The sequence below is a fragment of the Oenanthe melanoleuca genome, chromosome 25 (genome assembly GCF_029582105.1).
Source record: "Oenanthe melanoleuca isolate GR-GAL-2019-014 chromosome 25, OMel1.0, whole genome shotgun sequence".
Taxonomy (NCBI): Eukaryota; Metazoa; Chordata; class Aves; order Passeriformes; family Muscicapidae; genus Oenanthe; species Oenanthe melanoleuca.
Window position 1 is genome coordinate 7408959 of NC_079358.1, and position 18343 is coordinate 7427301.

Sequence of the window (18343 nt, forward strand, 5' to 3'; positions counted from 1 at the left end):
CGCTAGGGCGACGCGCGCCGCCATTTGGCCCTGAGGCGTTGCCGCCGCCACTTCCGGTCAGGCTCCGCCCGACTCCCCCGGCCTTTCCCCGGCCCAAACCCCGGCCTTGCGTAGCTCCTGAGGCGGAGGTGGAGCGGGACGCGCAGGTAAGGCCGCCCCGCCTTCTCCCGGTGCGGTTTTTCTTCTTTTTTCCCCTTTTTTCCCCTTTTTTCCCCTCAGCTCACACCGCTCTTCCCCCGGCAGGGCCCCCCCGCGGCGGCCGCGGCCGCCATGGCCGCCGTGTGGCAGCAGGTGCTCGCCGTGGACGCTCGGTGAGCTCGGGAGGGCTTGAAGGGAATTTTCTGAGGGAATTTTGGATTTTTTTGAGGGGGGGAATTCTCTTACCTGAGTTATTTTGGATGGGGTTTGATACCTGGTGCCTTTGAGGGTGAGGGATGCTCGTTCCTGGATTCGGATTTTTGGAGGGTTTGGATGCTTGGGGCAATTTTTGGGATGGATTTCTGACACCTGGATTCGTTTTTGGGTGGATTTTTCACACCTGAATTTGTTTTTGATGTGGATTTGTGACACCTGCGACAGGTTTTGGCTGAAATTGTGACACCTGGATTTAATTTTGGCTGCGATTCTCATACCTGAATGTGGTTTTGGGGTGGAGTTTTTCCCATTTTTGAATGAAATTGGTTCATTTTGGGTGGGATTTGTCCGGTTTCGGGTAGAATTAATTCCATTTCTCACCTGTGTCATCTGTCTCACCTGTCCCTTACCTGTCCCACTCAGTTCTGCATCCCTGGTCCCATTTTTGGGTGGAATTTTCCCCATTTTTGGGTGAAATTGGTTCGTTTTGGGGTGGAATTTTTTGGGTTTGGGTAAAAATTACCCCATTTCTCACCTGTCTCACCTGTCCCTCACCTGTGTCTCTCACCTGTGCAGGTGCGTACAGCACCCCTGGGCTCATCTTGGGTGGAATTTTCCCCATTTTTGGGTGGAATTTTCCCCACTTTGAGTAGAATTAACCAAATTTCTCACCTGTCCTCTCACCTGTCCCACACCTGTCCCACACCTGTCCCTCACCTGTCCCACTCAGTTCTCCATCCCTGGACCCATTTTTGGGTGGAATTTTTCCCGTTTTGTGTAGAATTAACCCAAATACTCACCTGTCTCACCTGTCCCTCACCTGTGTCCCACCTGCCCCAGGTATATGATGTTCTGCACCCCTGGGCTCATTTTTTGGTGGAAATTTGTGGGTTTTGAGTAGAATTAAACCCATTTCTCACCTGTCTCTTACTTGTCTCACCTGTCTCTCACCTGTCCCCAGGTACGCGGCGTACTGCACCCCTGGGCTCATTTTGGGTGGAATTTTCCCCATTTTGAGTAGAACTAACCCAATTTTTCACTTGTCTGTCACCTGTCTCTCACCTGTCTCAGCTGTCTCTCACCTGTTCCTCACCTGTCTCTCACCTGTTCCTCACCTGTCTCTCACCTCTCACCTCTCTCTCCCCTGTCTCACCTAAGCAGATACCCGGCGTACCGCACGCCTGGGCTCATTTTGGGTGAAAATTTGTGGGTTTTGAGTAGAATTAATGCCATTTCTCACCTGTCCCTCACCTGTCCCTCACCTCTGTCTCACCTGTCTCTCTCCTATCTCTCCCGTCTCACCTGTCTCTCACCTGTGCAGGTACGCGGTGTACCGCACACCTGGGCTCATTTTGGGTGGAATTAACCCCATTTCTCACCTGTCCCTCCCCTGTCCCTCCCCTGTCTCACCTGTCCCTCACCTGTATCTCACCTGTCCCTCACCTGTATCTTACTTGTCTCTTGTCTCCCCCATCTCACTTGTGCAGGTACGCGGCGTACCGCACACCTGGGCTCATTTTGGGTAGAATTATCCCCATCACTCACTTGTCTCTCACCTGTCTCATCTGTATTTCACCTATATCTCACTTGTCTCCTGTCTCCCTTGTCTCACCTGTCTCACCTGTCTCTCCCCTGTCTCACCTGTCCCTCACCTGTATCTTACTTGTCTCCTGTCTCCCCTGTCTCACCTGTGCAGGTACGCGGCGTACCGCACACCTGGGCTCATTTTGGGTAGAATTAAGCCCATTTCTCACCTGTCTCTCCTATTTCTCCCATGTCTCCCCTGTCTCACCTGTCTCTCACTTGTCTTCCCTGTTTCACTTGTATTTCACCTGTTTCTCACCTGTCTCTCACTTGTCTCCCCTGTCTCACCTGTCCCCAGGTACGCGGCCTACCGCACCCCTGGGCTCATTTTGAGTAGAATTAACCCCATTTCTCCCCTGTCTCACCTGTCTCTCACCTGTGCAGGTACGCGGTGTACCACACACCTGGGCTCATTTTGGGTGGAATTAACCCCATTTATCACCTGTCACTCACCCGTATCTCAACTGTCTCCCCTGTTTCACTTGTCTTTCACCTGTTTCTCACCTGTCTCACCTGTCTCTGTCTCACCTGTGCGTACGCGGCGTACCGCACACCTGGGCTCATTTTGGGTAGAATTAACCCCCTGTCTCACCTGTCCCTCACCTGTCCCTCACCTGTCTCACCTGTCTCTCCCCTGTGTCTCACCCTCTCACCTGTCCCAGGTACGTGGCGTACCGCACACCTGGGCTCATTTTGGGTAGAATTAACCCCATTTCTCACCTGTCTCCCCTGTCTCACCTGTCTCTCACCTGTGCAGGTACATGGCGTACCACACCCCTGGGCTCATTTTGGGTGGAATTAACCCCATTTCTCCCCTGTCTCTCACCTGTCCCAAGTACACGGCATACCACACACCTGTGCTCATTTTGGGTAGAATTAACCCCCTGTCTCTGTCTCACCTGTCCCAGGTACGCGGTGTTACCGCACACCTGGGCTCATTTTGGGTAGAATTAACCCTCTGTCTCTATCTCACCTGTGCAGGTACGCGGCGTACCGCACCCCTGGGCTCATTTTGGGTAGAACTAACCCCGTCCCTCCCCTGTCTCACCTGTCGCAGGTACGCGGCGTACCGCACCCCTGGGCTCATTTTGGGTAGAACTAACCCCGTCTCTCCCTGTCTCACCTGTGCAGGTACGCGGCGTACCGCACGCCGCAGCTGCCGCAGTTCCGCACGCAGTACGTGCGGCGGCGCTCGCAGCTGCTGCGGGAGCGGGCGCAGGGCGGGCACCTGGCGGGGGAGGCGCGGCGCTGGTACCTGCGGCTGCGGGCGCGGCTGCTGGCGCAGCGCTACGGCGCGCTCTCGGAGGCGGGCAGCACCCGCAGCGCCCTGAGAGCCAGCAGGACCACGCTGGACAGGATGGAGGTACCTGGGGTACACCTGGGATATACCTGAGTACACCTGGGATACACCTGGGATACACCTGGGTATAGCTGGAGAGGGTTTGGGATACACCTGGGTGGGTACAGGCAGCACCCGCAGCGCCCTGAGAGCCAGCAGGACCACGCTGGACAGGATGGAGGTACCTGGGATATACCTGGGATATACCTGAGCACACCTGGGATACACCTGAGTACATCTGGGCACACCTGGGTATAGCTGGGGACACCTGGGTGGGTACAGGCAGCACCCGCAGCACCCTCCGGGCCAGCAGGACCACGCTGGACAGGATGGAGGTACCTGGGGTACACCTGGGATATACCTGAGTACACCTGGGATACACCTGGGATACACCTGGGTATAGCTGGAGAGGGTTTTGGATACACCTGGGTGGGTACAGGCAGCACCCTCAGGGCCAGCAGGACCACGCTGGACAGGATGGAGGTACCTGGGGTACACCTGGGATACACCTGAGCGCACCTGGGGTATACCTGAGTACACCTGGGATACACCTGGGTATAGCTGGAGAGGGTTTGGGATACACCTGGGTGGGTACAGGCAGCACCCGCAGCGCCCTCCGGGCCAGCAGGACCACGCTGGACAGGATGGAGGTACCTGGGATATACCTGGGATATACCTGAGTACACCTGGGATACACCTGGGTATAGCTGGGGACACCTGGGTGGGTACAGGCAGCACCCGCAGCGCCCTGAGGGCCAGCAGGACCACGCTGGACAGGATGGAGGTACCTGGGATACACCTGGGCACACCTGGGATACACCTGAGTACACCTGGGATACACCTGGGATATACCTGAGTACACCTGGGATATACCTGAGTACACCTGGGGTACACCTGAGTACACCTGGGTATTGCTGGAGAGGGTTTGGGATACACCTGGGTGGGTACAGGCAGCACCCGCAGCGCCCTGAGGGCCAGCAGGACCACGCTGGACAGGATGGAGGTACCTGGGGTACACCTGGGATATACCTGGGCACACCTGGGGTACACCTGGGATATACCTGAGTATAGCTGGGGACACCTGGGGTACACCTGGGTATAGCTGGGGACACCTGGGTGGGTACAGGCAGCACCCGCAGCGCCCTCCGGGCCAGCAGGACCACGCTGGACAGGATGGAGGTACCTGGGGTACACCTGGGATACACCTGAGTACACCTGGGCACACCTGGGATACACCTGGGCACACCTGGGGTGCACCTGGGGTACACCTTGGCACACCTGGGATACACCTTGGTACACCTGGGCACACCTGGGGTACACCTGGACACACCTGAGCACACCTTGGCACACCTGGGATACACCTTGGTACACCTGGGCACACCTGGGGTACACCTGGGGAGGCTTTGGAACACACCTGGGTACACCTAGAGAGGGTTTGGGCACACCTGGGTGGCTTTGGAGCCCCAGCAACCATTTTGGGGGAAGTTTGAGAGAATCCCACCCCAATTTTGGAAATCCGTTCTCAATTTTAGGGGATCCCACCCTCGTTTTGGGGGGGGGTCCCATTTTTAGGAATTGCACCCCCAGTTTTGGGAATCCCACTCCCATTTTGTGGATCTCTCCCCAACTTCAGGGATCCCACCTCAATTTTGAGAATCCCTCCCTAATTTTGGGGGTCCCACCCCTCATTTCTGAGGATCCCACCTCTACTTTTGGGGACCCCACCCCAAATTTAGATGATCCCCATTTTTTGGGTCTCCCCCCCCCTCCCCAGGATTTCGAGGAGGACCCGCGGGGGTCCCGCGGCCACCGGCGCTCGCTGAGCCGCAGCTCCGGCCCGGGGGGGCTGCGGGGGGGCCCCGAGGAGCGGTGAGACCCCCGGGGGGGAATCTGGGGGGAGTTTGGGGGGTCCTGGGTGGGAATTTGGGGGTCCCAGAGGTCCTGGGGGGGGGGGAAGTGGGGAAATGGGAGGGGTCCCTCAGGGGATTTGGGGGGTCCTGGGGGGAATCTGGGGGGAATTGGGGTGTTCCTGGGTGGGAATTTGGGGGTCTCAGGGGTACTGGGGGGGATTTAGGGGGTCCCATTGGGAATTTGGGGGATCCTGGGGGGGAAATCTGGGGGTCTCAGGGGTCCTGGGGGAATTTGGGGGGTCCCAGGGGAGATTTTGGGTGGAATTTGGGGGGTCCGGGGGGGAAATTCGGGGGTCCCCATTCTCCTGGACGAAACCATTCCCGGGGGAGAGGGCGGGGGGGGTTGAACTCGGACTGTTCCAATCCATCCCGGGGGGGGGGAGCCGGTTGAACTGGGAATGTTCCAATCCATCCCGGGGGGGGGGGCGGGTTGAACTCGGACTGTTCCAATCCATCCCGGGGGGGGGGGCGGGTTGAACTCGGACTGTTCCAATCCATCCCGGGGGGGGGGGCGGGTTGAACTCGGACTGCTCCAATCCATCCCGGGGGGGGCCTGGTGGAGCGCGGACTGTTCCAATCGATCCCAGGGGGGGTTGTAACCCTCTCCCCTCCCCCCGCAGCCCCCCCGGCGTTGTCCCCACCCCCCTGGCCGAGGCCAGCCGCGCCATGGCCGGCGACACCTCCCTGAGCGAGAACTACGCGTTCGCGGGCGTGTTCCACGTGTTCGACCAGCACCTGGACAGCGCAGGTGCGGGGGGAGGGGCCGGGGGGGGGCTGGGGTCTCACCTGAGGGGCTGGATGGGTCTCCATGGGGTCTGAGGGTCTCACCTGGGGGGGCTCAGGGGTTTTCCATAGGGGTCTAGGGGGGTTTCCTGGGTCTGGGGGTTTCAGGTGCTCATTTGGGGAGGGGGAGATTCCACAAGGAGGGGTCTGGGGTCTCACCTGAGGGGCTGGATGGGTCTCCATGGGGTCTGAGGGTCTCACCTGGGGGGGCTCAGGGGTTCCCCATGGGGGTCTAGGGGGGTTCCCCAGATCTGAGGAGGTCTCAGGTGCTCAATTGGGGAGGGGGGGATCCCACAGGTGAAGGGTCTGGGGTCTCACCTGAGGCGGTTCAGGGGTTCCCCATGGGGGTGGGGGTCTCACTTAGGGGTGTGGATGGGTCCTCACGGGGGTCTGGGGGTTTCCCCAGATCTGGGAAGGGTCTCAGGTGCCCCTTTGTGGGTTTCAGAATGGTCTGGGGGTCTCACCTGAGGCGGTTCAGGGGTTCCCCAAAAAGTCTGAGGGGGTTCCACAGCTGTGTAATTTTGGGGAGGGGTCTCCCCCATCCCCAATCTCCCCCCCTCCCAGTTTGGAAGGTACCACCTGCTGCTTGGATTGGGGGCAGTCCCTCCATTTTTGGGAGTCTCCCCCAGCTCTGGGGGTCTCTCCCAGCTCTGTAATTTTGAGGAGGGGTCTCCCCCATCCCAAATCTCCCCCTCCCGGTTCAGAAGCTTCACTTTCCCCAAAACAAGCAGCATCTCCTGGATGGGTCGGGGGTGATTCCCGAGCTCTGGGAACGATCCTCTTGTTTTTGAGGGTCTCCCCCATCTCTGGGGGTCTCTCCCATCTCTGCAATCCTGAGTAGGGGTCTCACCCATCCCAAATCTGCTGTCCCAGTACAGAAACTGCACGTTGCCCAAAATGAGCAGCGTTTTCTGGATACATTTGGGGGTCAATCCTTTGTTCTGAGGAGGGGTTTTTGGCTCTGGGGGTCTCTCCCATCTCTGTAATTCTGAGTAGGGGTCTCTCCCCCTCCCCAATCTTCCCTCCCTAGTTCGGAAGGTGCAGTTTGCCCACAACAAGCAGCGTTTCCTGGGTACATTGGGGGTCAATCCTTTGTTTTGGGGGGTGATTTCTCTGTTTTGGGGTTTCCCCCATCTCTGCAATTCTGAGTAGGGGTCTCTCCCCCTCCCCAGTCTCCCTCCCTAGTTCGGAAGGTGCAGTTTGCCCACAACAAGCAGCGTTTCCTGGATGGGTCAGGGGTGATTCCCCAGCTCTGGGAATGATCCTCTTGTTTTTGGGGGTGTCTCCCCCAGCTCTGGGGGTCTCTCCCATCTCTGCAATTCTGAGTAGGGGTCTCTCCACCTCCCCAATCTCCCTCCCCAGTTTGGAAGGAGCAGTTTGCCCACAACAAGCAGCGTTTCCTGGATACATTGGGTGCCATCCCTTTATTTTGGGGAGGGGTTTTTGGCTCTGGGGTCTCCCCCATCTCTGCAATTCTGAGTAGGGGTCTCTCCCCTCTCTCCCCCTCCCCACTCCTCTCCCCAGTTCGGAAGGAGCAGTTTGCCCACAACAAGCAGCGTTTCCTGGGTACATTGGGGGTCAATCCTTTGTTTTGGGGGGTGATTTCTCTGTTTTGGGGTTTCCCCCATCTCTGCAATTCTGAGTAGGGGTCTCTCCCCTCTCTCTCCCCTCTCTCCCCCTCCCCAGTTTGGAAGGAGCAGTTTGCCCACAACAAGCAGCATTTCCTGGATACATTGGGGGTCAATCCTTTGTTTTGGGGGGTGATTTCTCTGTTTTGGGGTTTCCCCCATCTCTGTAATTCTGAGTAGGGGTCTCTCCCCCTGTCTCTCCCCCTCCCCAGTGCGCAAGGTGCAGTTCGCCCATGACGAGCGCCACCTGCTGGCGTGCTGCTCGCTGGACGGGACGCTGTCCGTGTGCCGCCTGGCGCCGGGACCCCCGGCCGTGCTGCGGCGGCTCCGCGGCCACGGGGCCGGAGTCTCGGACTTCGCCTGGTCCCTGTCCAACGACGTGCTGGTCTCGGCCTCGCTGGACGGGACCCTGCGCCTCTGGGACCCCTCGGACGGGCGCTGCATCCGCAGGGTGCCCGACCCCGACGGGGCGGCGCTGCTGTGCTGCGCCTTCCAGCCGCTGAATAACAACCTGACTGTGGTGAGAGAAACCCTAAAATATCCTGAAATCATCCTGAAATCATCCTGAAATATCCCAAAATCTTATAGTTCTGAGAGTCCCAAAATTCCCCCCAAAAATCCCTCAAAAAATCCCCCAAAAATCCCCCCAGTCCTGACCCCGACGGGGCGGCGCTGCTGTGCTGCACCTTCCAGCCCCTGAATAACAACCTGACTGTGGTGAGAGAAACATCAAAATCATCCTGAAATCATCCTGAAATGTCCCAAAATCTTATAGTTCTGAGAGCCCCAAAAATCCCCCCAAAAAATCCCCCCAAAAAATTCCCCAATCCCGGCCCCGACGGGGCGGCGCTGCTGTGCTGCGCCTTCCAGCCCCTCAACAGCGTGGTGAGAGAAACATCAAAATTATCCTGAAATCATCCTGAAATATCCCCAAACCTCACAGTCCTGAGAGCCTGTCCTGGGACCCCCAAAAATCCCCAGAAAAATCTCCCAAAAATCCCCCAAAGAATCCCCCAAAAAATCCTCCCAATCCCAACCCCGACGGGGCGGCGCTGCTGTGCTGCACCTTCCAGCCCGTCAACAACAACCTGACTGTGGTGAGAGAAACCCTAAAATATCCTAGAATATCCCCAAACATCACAGCTGTGAGAGACCCTTCTGGGACCCCCAAAAATCCCTCCAAAATCCCCCAAAAAATCGCCCCAAAAAACCCCCAAAAATCCCCCCAGTCCTGACCCCGACGGGGCGGTGCTGCTGAGCTGCACCTTCCAGCCCCTCAACAACAACCTGACTGTGGTGAGAGAAACCTCAAAATCATCCTGAAATCATCCTGAAATGTCCCAAAATCTTATAGTTCTGAGAGCCCCAAAAATCCCCCCAAAAATCCCCCAAAAAATCACCCCAATCCCGGCCCCGACGGGGCGGCGCTGCTGTGCTGCGCCTTCCAGCCCCTCAACAGCGTGGTGAGAGAAACATCAAAATCATCCTGAAATCATCCTGAAATCATCCTAAAATCATCCTGAAATATCCCTAAACCTCGCAGTCCTGAGAGCCTGTCCTGGGACCCCCAAAAATCCCCAGAAAAATCTCCCAAAAATCCCCCAAACAATCCCCCAAAAAATCCTCCCAATCCCAACCCCGACGGGGCGGTGCTGCTGTGCTGCGCCTTCCAGCCCCTCAACAGCAACCTGACTGTGGTGAGAGAAACCTCAAAATCATTCTGAAATCATCCTGAAATCATCATAAAATATCCCAAAATCTTATAGTTCTGAGAGTCCCAAAATTCCCCCCAAAAAACCCCCCAAAAATTCCCCAAAAATCCCCCCAGTCCTGACCCCGACGGGGCAGCGCTGCTGTGCTGCGCCTTCCAGCCACTGAATAACAACCTGACTGTGGTGAGAGAAACCTCAAAATCATCATAAAATCATCCTGAAATATCCCTAAATCTTATAGTTCTGAGAGCCCCAAAAATCCCCCCAAAAATCCCCCAAAAAATCCCAAAAAAATCCCCCAAAAAATCACCCCAGTCCTGACCCCGACGGGGCGGCGCTGCTGTGCTGCGCCTTCCAGCCGCTGAATAACAACCTGATTGTGGTGAGAGAAACCCTAAAATATCCTAAAATATCCCCAAACATCACAGCTGTGAGAGACCCTTCTGGGACCCCCAAAAATCCCCCAAAAAATCACCCCAGTCCTGACCCCGACGGGGCGGTGCTGCTGTGCTGCGCCTTCCAGCCCCTCAACAACAACCTGACTGTGGTGATAGAAACCTCAAAATTACTCTGAAACCATCCTGAAATCATCATAAAATATCCCAAAATCTTATAAGTCTGAAAGCCCCAAAAATCCCCCCAAAAATTCCCCAAAAATCCCCCCAGTCCCAACTCCGACGGGGCGGCGCTGCTGTGGTGTGCCTTCCAGCCCCTCAACAGCAACCTGACTGTGGTGAGAGAAACCCTAAAATATCCTAGAATATCCCCAAACATCACAGCTGTGAGAGACCCTTCTGGGACCCCCAAAAATCGCCCCAAAAAATCCCCCAAAAAATCGCTCCCAAAAATCCCCCCAATCCCGACCCAGACGGGGCGGCGCTGCTGTGCTGCACCTTCCAGCCCCTCAACAGCAACCTGACTGTGGTGAGAGAAACCTCAAAATCATTCTGAAATCATCCTGAAATCATCATAAAATATCCCAAAATCTTATAATTCTGAGAGCCCCAAAAATCCCCCCAAAAATCCCCCAAAAATCCCCCCAGTCCCAACCCCGACGGGGCAGCGCTGCTGAGCTGCGCCTTCCAGCCACTGAATAACAACCTGATTGTGGTGAGAGAAACCCTAAAATATCCTAAAATATCCCCGAACCTCACAGCTCTGAGAGACCCTTCTGGGACCCCCAAAAATCCCCCAAAAAATCCCCCCAAAAAATCACCCCAAAAAATCACCCCAATCCCAGCCCTGACGGGGCGGCACTGCTGTGCTGCGCCTTCCAGCCCCTCAACAGCGTGGTGAGAGAAACATCAAAATTATCCTGAAATCATCCTGAAATCATCCTAAAATCATCCTGAAATATCCCCAAACCTCACAGTCCTGAGAGCCTGTCCTGGGACCCCCAAAAATCCCCAGAAAAATCTCCCAAAAATCCCCCAAAAAATCCCCCAAAAAATCCCCCCAATCCCAACCCCGACGGGGCGGCGCTGCTGTGCTGCACCTTCCAGCCCCTGAATAACAACCTGACTGTGGTGAGAGAAACATCAAAATCATTTTGAAATCATCCTGAAATCATCATAAAATATCCCAAAATCTTATAATTCTGAAAGCCCCAAAAATATCCCCAAAAATCCCCCAAAAATCCCCCCAAAAATCCCCCCAGTCCCAACTCCGACGGGGCGGCACTGCTGTGCTGCGCCTTCCAGCCACTGAATAACAACCTGACTGTGGTGAGAGAAACCTCAAAATCATCCTAAAATCATGCTGAAATCATCCTGAAATATCCCAAAATCTAATCGTTCTGAGAGTCCCAAAATTCCCCCCAAAAAAACCCCAAAAATCCCCCAAAAATCCCCCCAGTCCCAACCCCGACGGGGCGGCGCTGCTGAGCTGCGCCTTCCAGCCACTGAATAACAACCTGACTGTGGTGAGAGAAACCTCAAAATCATCCTAAAATCATGCTGAAATCATCCTGAAATATCCCAAAATCTAATCGTTCTGAGAGTCCCAAAATTCCCCCCAAAAAAACCCCAAAAATCCCCCAAAAATCCCCCCAGTCCCAACCCCGACGGGGCGGCGCTGCTGAGCTGCGCCTTCCAGCCACTGAATAACAACCTGATTGTGGTGAGAGAAACCCCAAAATCATCCTAAAATAACCCAAAACTGCCCTAAATATCCTACAGAGATCCCAGCATTTCATACAGCCCTGAGATCCCCGAAAAATCCCCCAAAAATCCCCCCAAACCCGACCCTGACGTTCCACTGTGCCACTGAATAACAACCTGACTGTGGTGAGAGAAACCCTAAAATATCCCAAAATATCCCCAAATCCATCCCAAAATACTCTAAAATCTCACAGCCCAAAAATCCTAAAATCCTGACCCCAAAGGGGCCACTCTGAACCCACCTGGAATCCCCCAAACCCAGCCCTGCCCTGCAGCAGCTTGGCCGTGGTGGGAGAACCCAAAATCACCCCAAAATCATCTAAAAAGCTTCCCTAAAATCACCTAAAAAATCACCTGAAAATTGTCCCAAATTCATCTGAAAATCACCCAAAAATCACCTAAAAATTGACCCAAAATAACCCACAAACCACCTCAAAATAATTCTAAAATGACTCGAAAATCATCTCAAAATCGGCTAAAAATCATCTGGAAGTCACCCAAAAATAATCTGGAAATCATCCCAAAAAATCCCCCAAAATTCCAGGGTCTCAGGGTGGGTTTTGGGGAGGATTTTGGGGGGGTCTCAGGATGGATTTGGGGGTCTCAGGGTGGATTTTTGGGGGATTTTGGGGGTCTTAGGGTGGATTTGGGGGTCTCAGGATGGAGCTGGGGGTCTCAGGATGGATTTTGGGGGGGATTTTGGGGGTCTCAGGATGCATTTTTGGGGTCTCAGGATGGATTTTGGGGGTCTCAGGATGGATTTGGGGAGGATTTTGGGGGTCTCAGGATGGATTTTGGGGGTTTCAGGATGGATTTGGGGAGGATTTTGGGGGTCTCAGGATGGGATTTGGGGTCTCAGGATGGGATTTGGGGTCTCAGGATGGATTTTGGTTTTTTTGCCCCCCCAGGTGGGCAGCGCCCGGCACATGGTGCGCGTGGTGAACATCTCCACCGGGAAGGAGGGATTTTGGGGAGGATTTTGGGGGTCTCAGGATGGATTTTGGGGTCTCAGGCTGGATTTTTGGGAGGCTTTTGGGGGTCTCAGGTTGGTTTTTTGGGGGTCTCAGGGTGGGTTTTTGTCCCCCCAGGTGGGCAGCGCCCGGCACATGGTGCGCGTGGTGAACATCTCCACCGGGAAGGAGGGATTTTGGGGAGGATTTTGGGGGTCTCAGGATGGATTTGGGGGTCTCAGGATGGATTTGGGGAGGATTTTGGGGGTCTCAGGCTGGATTTGGGTGTCTCAGGATGGATTTTGGGGGTCTCAGGATGGATTTTGGGGTCTCAGGATGGATTTGGGGTTTTCGCCCCCCAGGTGGGCAGCGCCCGGCACATGGTGCGGGTTGTGAACATCTCCACCGGGAAGGAGGGATTTTGGGGAGGATTTTGGGGGTCTCAGGCTGGATTTTGGGGGTCTCAGGATGGATTTTGGGGGTCTCAGGATGGATTTGGGGGTCTCAGGATGGATTTTGGGGGTCTCAGGATGGATTTTGGGGGTCTCAGGGTGGGTTTCGCCCCCCAGGTGGGCAGCGCCCGGCACATGGTGCGCGTGGTGAACATCTCCACCGGGAAGGGAGGATTTTGGGGAGGATTTTGGGGGTCTCAGGATGGATTTTGGGGAGGATTTTGGGGGTCTCAGGATGGATTTGGGGGTCTCAGGATGGATTTTGGGGGTCTCAGGATGGATTTTGGGGTCTCAGGATGGATTTGGGGAGGATTTTGGGGGTCTCAGGATGGATTTTGGGGGTTTCAGGATGGATTTGGGGGGGATTTTGGGGGTCTCAGGATGATTTCGGGCAGGATTTTGGGGGTCTCAGGATGGATTTGGGGGTCTCAGGTTGGTTTTTTGGGGGTCTCAGGATGGATTTTTGGTTTTTTTGCCCCCCAGGTGGGCAGCGCCCGGCACATGGTGCGCGTGGTGAACATCTCCACCGGGAAGGGGGGATTTTGGGGAGGATTTTGGGGGTCTCAGGATGGATTTTGGGGGTCTCAGGATGGATTTTGGGGGTCTCAGGATGGATTTTGGGGGTCTCAGGATGGATTTCGCCCCCCAGGTGGGCAGTGCCCGGCACATGGTGCGGGTTGTGAACATCTCCACCGGGAAGGGAGGATTTTGGGGAGGATTTTGGGGGTCTCAGGTTGGTTTTTTGGGGGTCTCAGGATGGATTTTGGGGGTCTCAGGATGGATTTTGGGGGTCTCAGGATGGATTTTGGGGGTCTCAGGATGGATTTCGCCCCCCAGGTGGGCAGTGCCCGGCACATGGTGCGGGTTGTGAACATCTCCACCGGGAAGGGAGGATTTTGGGGAGGATTTTGGGGGTCTCAGGATGGATTTCGCCCCCCAGGTGGGCAGCGCCCGGCACATGGTGCGCGTGGTGAACATCTCCACCGGGAAGGAGGGATTTTGGGGAGGATTTTGGGGGTCTCAGGATGGATTTTGGGGGTCTCAGGATGGATTTTGGGGTTCTCAGGATGGATTTTGGGGTTTCAGGATGGATTTGGGGGGGATTTTGGGGGTCTCAGGATGGATTTTGGGGGTCTCAGGATGGATTTTTGGGGTTTTCGCCCCCCCAGGTGGGCAGCGCCCGGCACATGGTGCGGGTTGTGAACATCTCCACCGGGAAGGGAGGATTTTGGGGAGGATTTTGGGGGTCTCAGGATGGATTTTGGGGAGGATTTTGGGGGTCTCAGGATGGATTTGGGGAGGATTTTGGTGTCTCAGGATGGATTTTGGGGGTCTCAGGATGGATTTTGGGGAGGATTTTGGGGGTCTCAGGATGGATTTTGGGTGTCTCAGGATGGATTTTGGGGGTCTCAGGATGGATTTTGGGGAGGATTTTGGGGGTCTCAGGATGGATTTTGGGGGTCTCAGGATGGATTTTGGGGGTCTCAGGATGGATTTTGGGGAGGATTTTGGGGGTCTCAGGATGGATTTTGGGGGTCTCAGGATGGATTTTGGGGGTCTCAGGATGGATTTTGGGGAGGATTTTGGGGGTCTCAGGATGGATTTTGGGGTCTCAGGATGGATTTGGGGAGGATTTTGGGGGTCTCAGGATGGATTTTGGGGGTTTCAGGATGGATTTGGGGAGGATTTTGGGGGTCTCAGGATGATTTCGGGCAGGATTTTGGGGGTCTAAGGATGGATTTGGGGGGTCTCAGGATGGATTTTGGGGAGGATTTTGGGGGTCTCAGGATGGATTTGTTTTTTTTCGCCCCCCAGGTGGGCAGCGCCCGGCACATGGTGCGGGTGGTGAACATCTCCACCGGGAAGGGAGGATTTTGGGGAGGATTTGGGGGGTCTCAGGATGGATTTTGGGGTCTCAGGATGGATTTGGGGAGGATTTTGGGGGTCTCAGGATGGATTTTGGGATCTCAGGATGGATTTTGGGGGTCTCAGGGTGGGTTTTTGCCCCCCAGGTGGGCAGCGCCCGGCACATGGTGCGGGTTGTCAACATCTCCACCGGGAAGGGAGGATTTTGGGGAGGATTTTGGGGGTCTCAGGTTGGTTTTTTGGGGGTCTCAGGGTGGGTTTTTGCCCCCCAGGTGGGCAGCGCCCGGCACATGGTGCGGGTGGTGAACATCTCCACCGGGAAGGAGGGATTTTGGGGAGGATTTTGGGGGTCTCAGGATGGATTTTGGGGAGGATTTTGGGGGTCTCAGGATGGATTTTGGTTTTTTTGCCCCCCAGGTGGGCAGCGCCCGGCACATGGTGCGCGTGGTGAACATCTCCACCGGGAAGGGGGGATTTTGGGGAGGATTTTGGGGGTCTCAGGATGGAGTTTTGGTTTTTTTGCCCCCCAGGTGGGCAGCGCCCGGCACATGGTGCGGGTGGTGAACATCTCCACCGGGAAGGGGGGATTTTGGGGAGGATTTTGGGGGTCTCAGGATGGATTTTGGGGAGGATTTTGGGGGTCTCAGGCTGGATTTGGGTGTCTCAGGATGGATTTTTGGGTTTTTGCCCCCCAGGTGGGCAGCGCCCGGCACATGGTGCGGGTGGTGAACATCTCCACCGGGAAGCCGGCGCGGGGCGGCACCGGGCGCCTCCCCGGGCGCGCGCTCGCGCTTTGCTTCGACAGCCCCGGGCGCGTCCTGTGGGCCGGGGACGACCGAGGGTCGGTGTCATCGTTCCTGTGCGACCCCGGCACTGGTGAGGGACTGGGAGGGACTGGGGGGACTGGGAGGAGACTGGGAATGGGACTGGGAGTGAACTGGGATGGGACTGGGAGGGGTTTGGAAGGGACTGGGAGTGAACTGGGATGGGACTGGGAGGGGTTTGGGAGGGACTGGGAGGGAACTAGGATGGGACTGGGGGGGACTGGGAGGGACTGGGAGGGACTGGGAGTGGGATGGGACTGGGGGGGACTGGGAGGGACTGGGAGGGAACTAGGATGGGACTGGGGGGACTGGGAGGGACTGGGAGTGAACTGGGATGGGACTGGGGGGGACTGGGAGGGGTTTGGGAGGGACTGGGAGGGGATTTGGGGACACTTGGAGGGGACTAGGGGGGGACTGGGAGGGGTTTAGGAAGGAAGTGGGAGGGACTGGGAGCACTGGGAGAGGACTGGGAGCTACTGGGAGGGGTGTAAAGGGCACTGGGAAGAACTGGGAGGGGGTTTGGGGGCACTGGGAGGGGATTGGGAGGGACTGGGAGAGGACTGGGGGTCACTGGGAGAGGATTGGGAGCACTGGGAAGGACTGGGAGGGGATTGGGAGGGACTGGGGCAGTCCCAAGGTCCATACTGGTCTGTATTGGTTTATACCAATCCATACTGGTTTATACTGGTCCATACTGGTCTGTATTGGTTTATACCAATCCATACTGGTTTATACTGGTCCATACTGGTCTGTACTGATTTATATTGATCCATACTGATTTTTACTGGTCCATATTGGTTTATACTGGTTCATACTGGTCTGTACTGGTTTATACCAATCCATACCAGTCCATATTGGTGCATACTGGTTTATACTGGTCTGTACTGCTCCATACTGGTTTATACCGATCCATACTGGTTTATACTGGTCCGTACTGGTCCCCAGGTTGGCTGACCAAGGCCTTGTGGGTGCTGGTCCAGGGGGCACTGGGGCGATACTGGTCCATACTGGTCTGTACTGGTTTTACCGGTCCATACTGATTTATACTGGTCCGTACTGGTCCATACTGGTTTATACTGATCCATACCGGTCCGTACTGGTTTATACCGATCCATACTGGTTTATACCGGTCCATACTGGTTTATGCTGGTCTGTACTGCTCCATACTGGTTTATACCGATCCATACTGGTTTATACTGGTCTGTACTGGTCCCCAGGTTGGCTGACCAAGGCCTTGTGGGTGCTGGTCCACGGGGCACTGGGGCGATACTGGTCCATACCGGTCTGTACTGGTTTTACCGTTCCATACTGATTTATACTGGTCCGTACTGGTCCATAGTGGTTTATACTGATCCATACCGGTCCATACTGGTTTATACTGGTTTGTACTGGTCCGTACTGGTTTATACCGATCCATACTGGTTTATACCGCTCCATACTGATTTATACCGGTCCATACTGGTTTATACTGGTCTGTACTGGTTTGTACCGATTCATACTGGTTTATACTGGTCTGTACTGGTTTATATCAGTCCATACTGATTTATACTGGTCTGTACTGGTTCGTACCGATCCATACTGGTTTATACCAGTCCATACTGGTTTGTACTGGTCCGTACTGGTTTATACCGATCCATACTGGTTTATACCGGTCCATACTGGTTTATACTGGTCTGTACTGGTTTGTACCGATCCATACTGGTTTATACTGGTCTGTACTGGTTTATCAGTCCATACTGATTTTTACTGGTCTGTACTGGTTTGTACCGATCCATACTGGTTTATACCAGTCCATACTGGTTTATACTGGTCTGTACTGGTTTATACCGATCCATACTGGTTTATACTGGTCCGTACTGGTCCCCAGGCTGGCTGACCAAGGCCTCGTGGGTGCTGGTCCAGGGGAGCGCTGGGCAGTACTGGGGGGCATTGGGGCGCTACTCATCTGTACTGCTCTATACTGGTTTATACTGGTCCATACTGGTCTTTACTGGTTTATGCCAGTCCATACTGGTTTATGCTGGTCTGTACTGGTTTGTACTGATCCATACTGGTTTATACTGGTCTGTACTGGTTTATGTCAGTCCATACTGATTTATACTGGTCTGTACTGGTTCGTACCGATCCATACTGGTTTATACTGCTCCATACTGGTTTATACCGGTCTGTACTGGTTTATACCAGTCCATACTGGTTTATACTGGTCTGTACTGGTTCGTACCGATCCATACTGGTTTATACCGGTCTGTACTGGTTTATACCAGTCCATACTGGTTTATACTGGTCCGTACTGGTTTATACGAATCCGTACTGGTTTATACCGGTCCATACTGGTTTATACCGGTCCATACTGGTTTATACCGGTCTGTACTGGTTTATGCCAGTCCATACTGGTTTATACTGGTCCGTGCTGGTCCCCAGGCCGGCTGACCAAGGCCTCGCGGGTGCTGGTCCAGGGGAGCGCTGGGCAGTACTGGGGGGCATTGGGGCGGTACTCGTCTGTACTGCTCTATACTGGTTTATACTGGTCCATACTGGTCTGTACTGGTTTATGCCAGTCCATACTGGTTTATACTGGTCCGTGCTGGTCCCCAGGCCGGCTGACCAAGGCCTCGCGGGTGCTGGTCCAGGCCGGCGGCTCCATCACGTCTCTGTCGGCGCGAGCCTGGGCCAGCAGGGAGGCACCGGATCCGTCCCTGCTGGTGAACGCCTGCCCCGACCGCCTGCTGCTCTTCAGGTACCACAGGGGGGGTTTGGGGGTCCCCAGGGGGAATTTGGGGGT

The 18343-nt window shown here is 55.4% G+C and overlaps 1 protein-coding gene across 1 annotated transcript; it reads left to right on the top strand.

Moving 5' to 3' along the window:
- Positions 1-66: 66 nt before the first annotated feature.
- Positions 67-18305, top strand: WDR13 (WD repeat domain 13; the record flags this gene model as incomplete). Its single annotated transcript, XM_056509935.1, has 8 exons — positions 67-146; positions 244-311; positions 3070-3301; positions 5052-5146; positions 5808-5935; positions 7811-8118; positions 15433-15613; positions 18157-18305. Coding segments are annotated over exons 2-8 (1134 nt in total), but the record flags the coding sequence as incomplete, so codon positions are not given.
- Between the last annotated feature and the right edge of the window lie 38 nt (positions 18306-18343).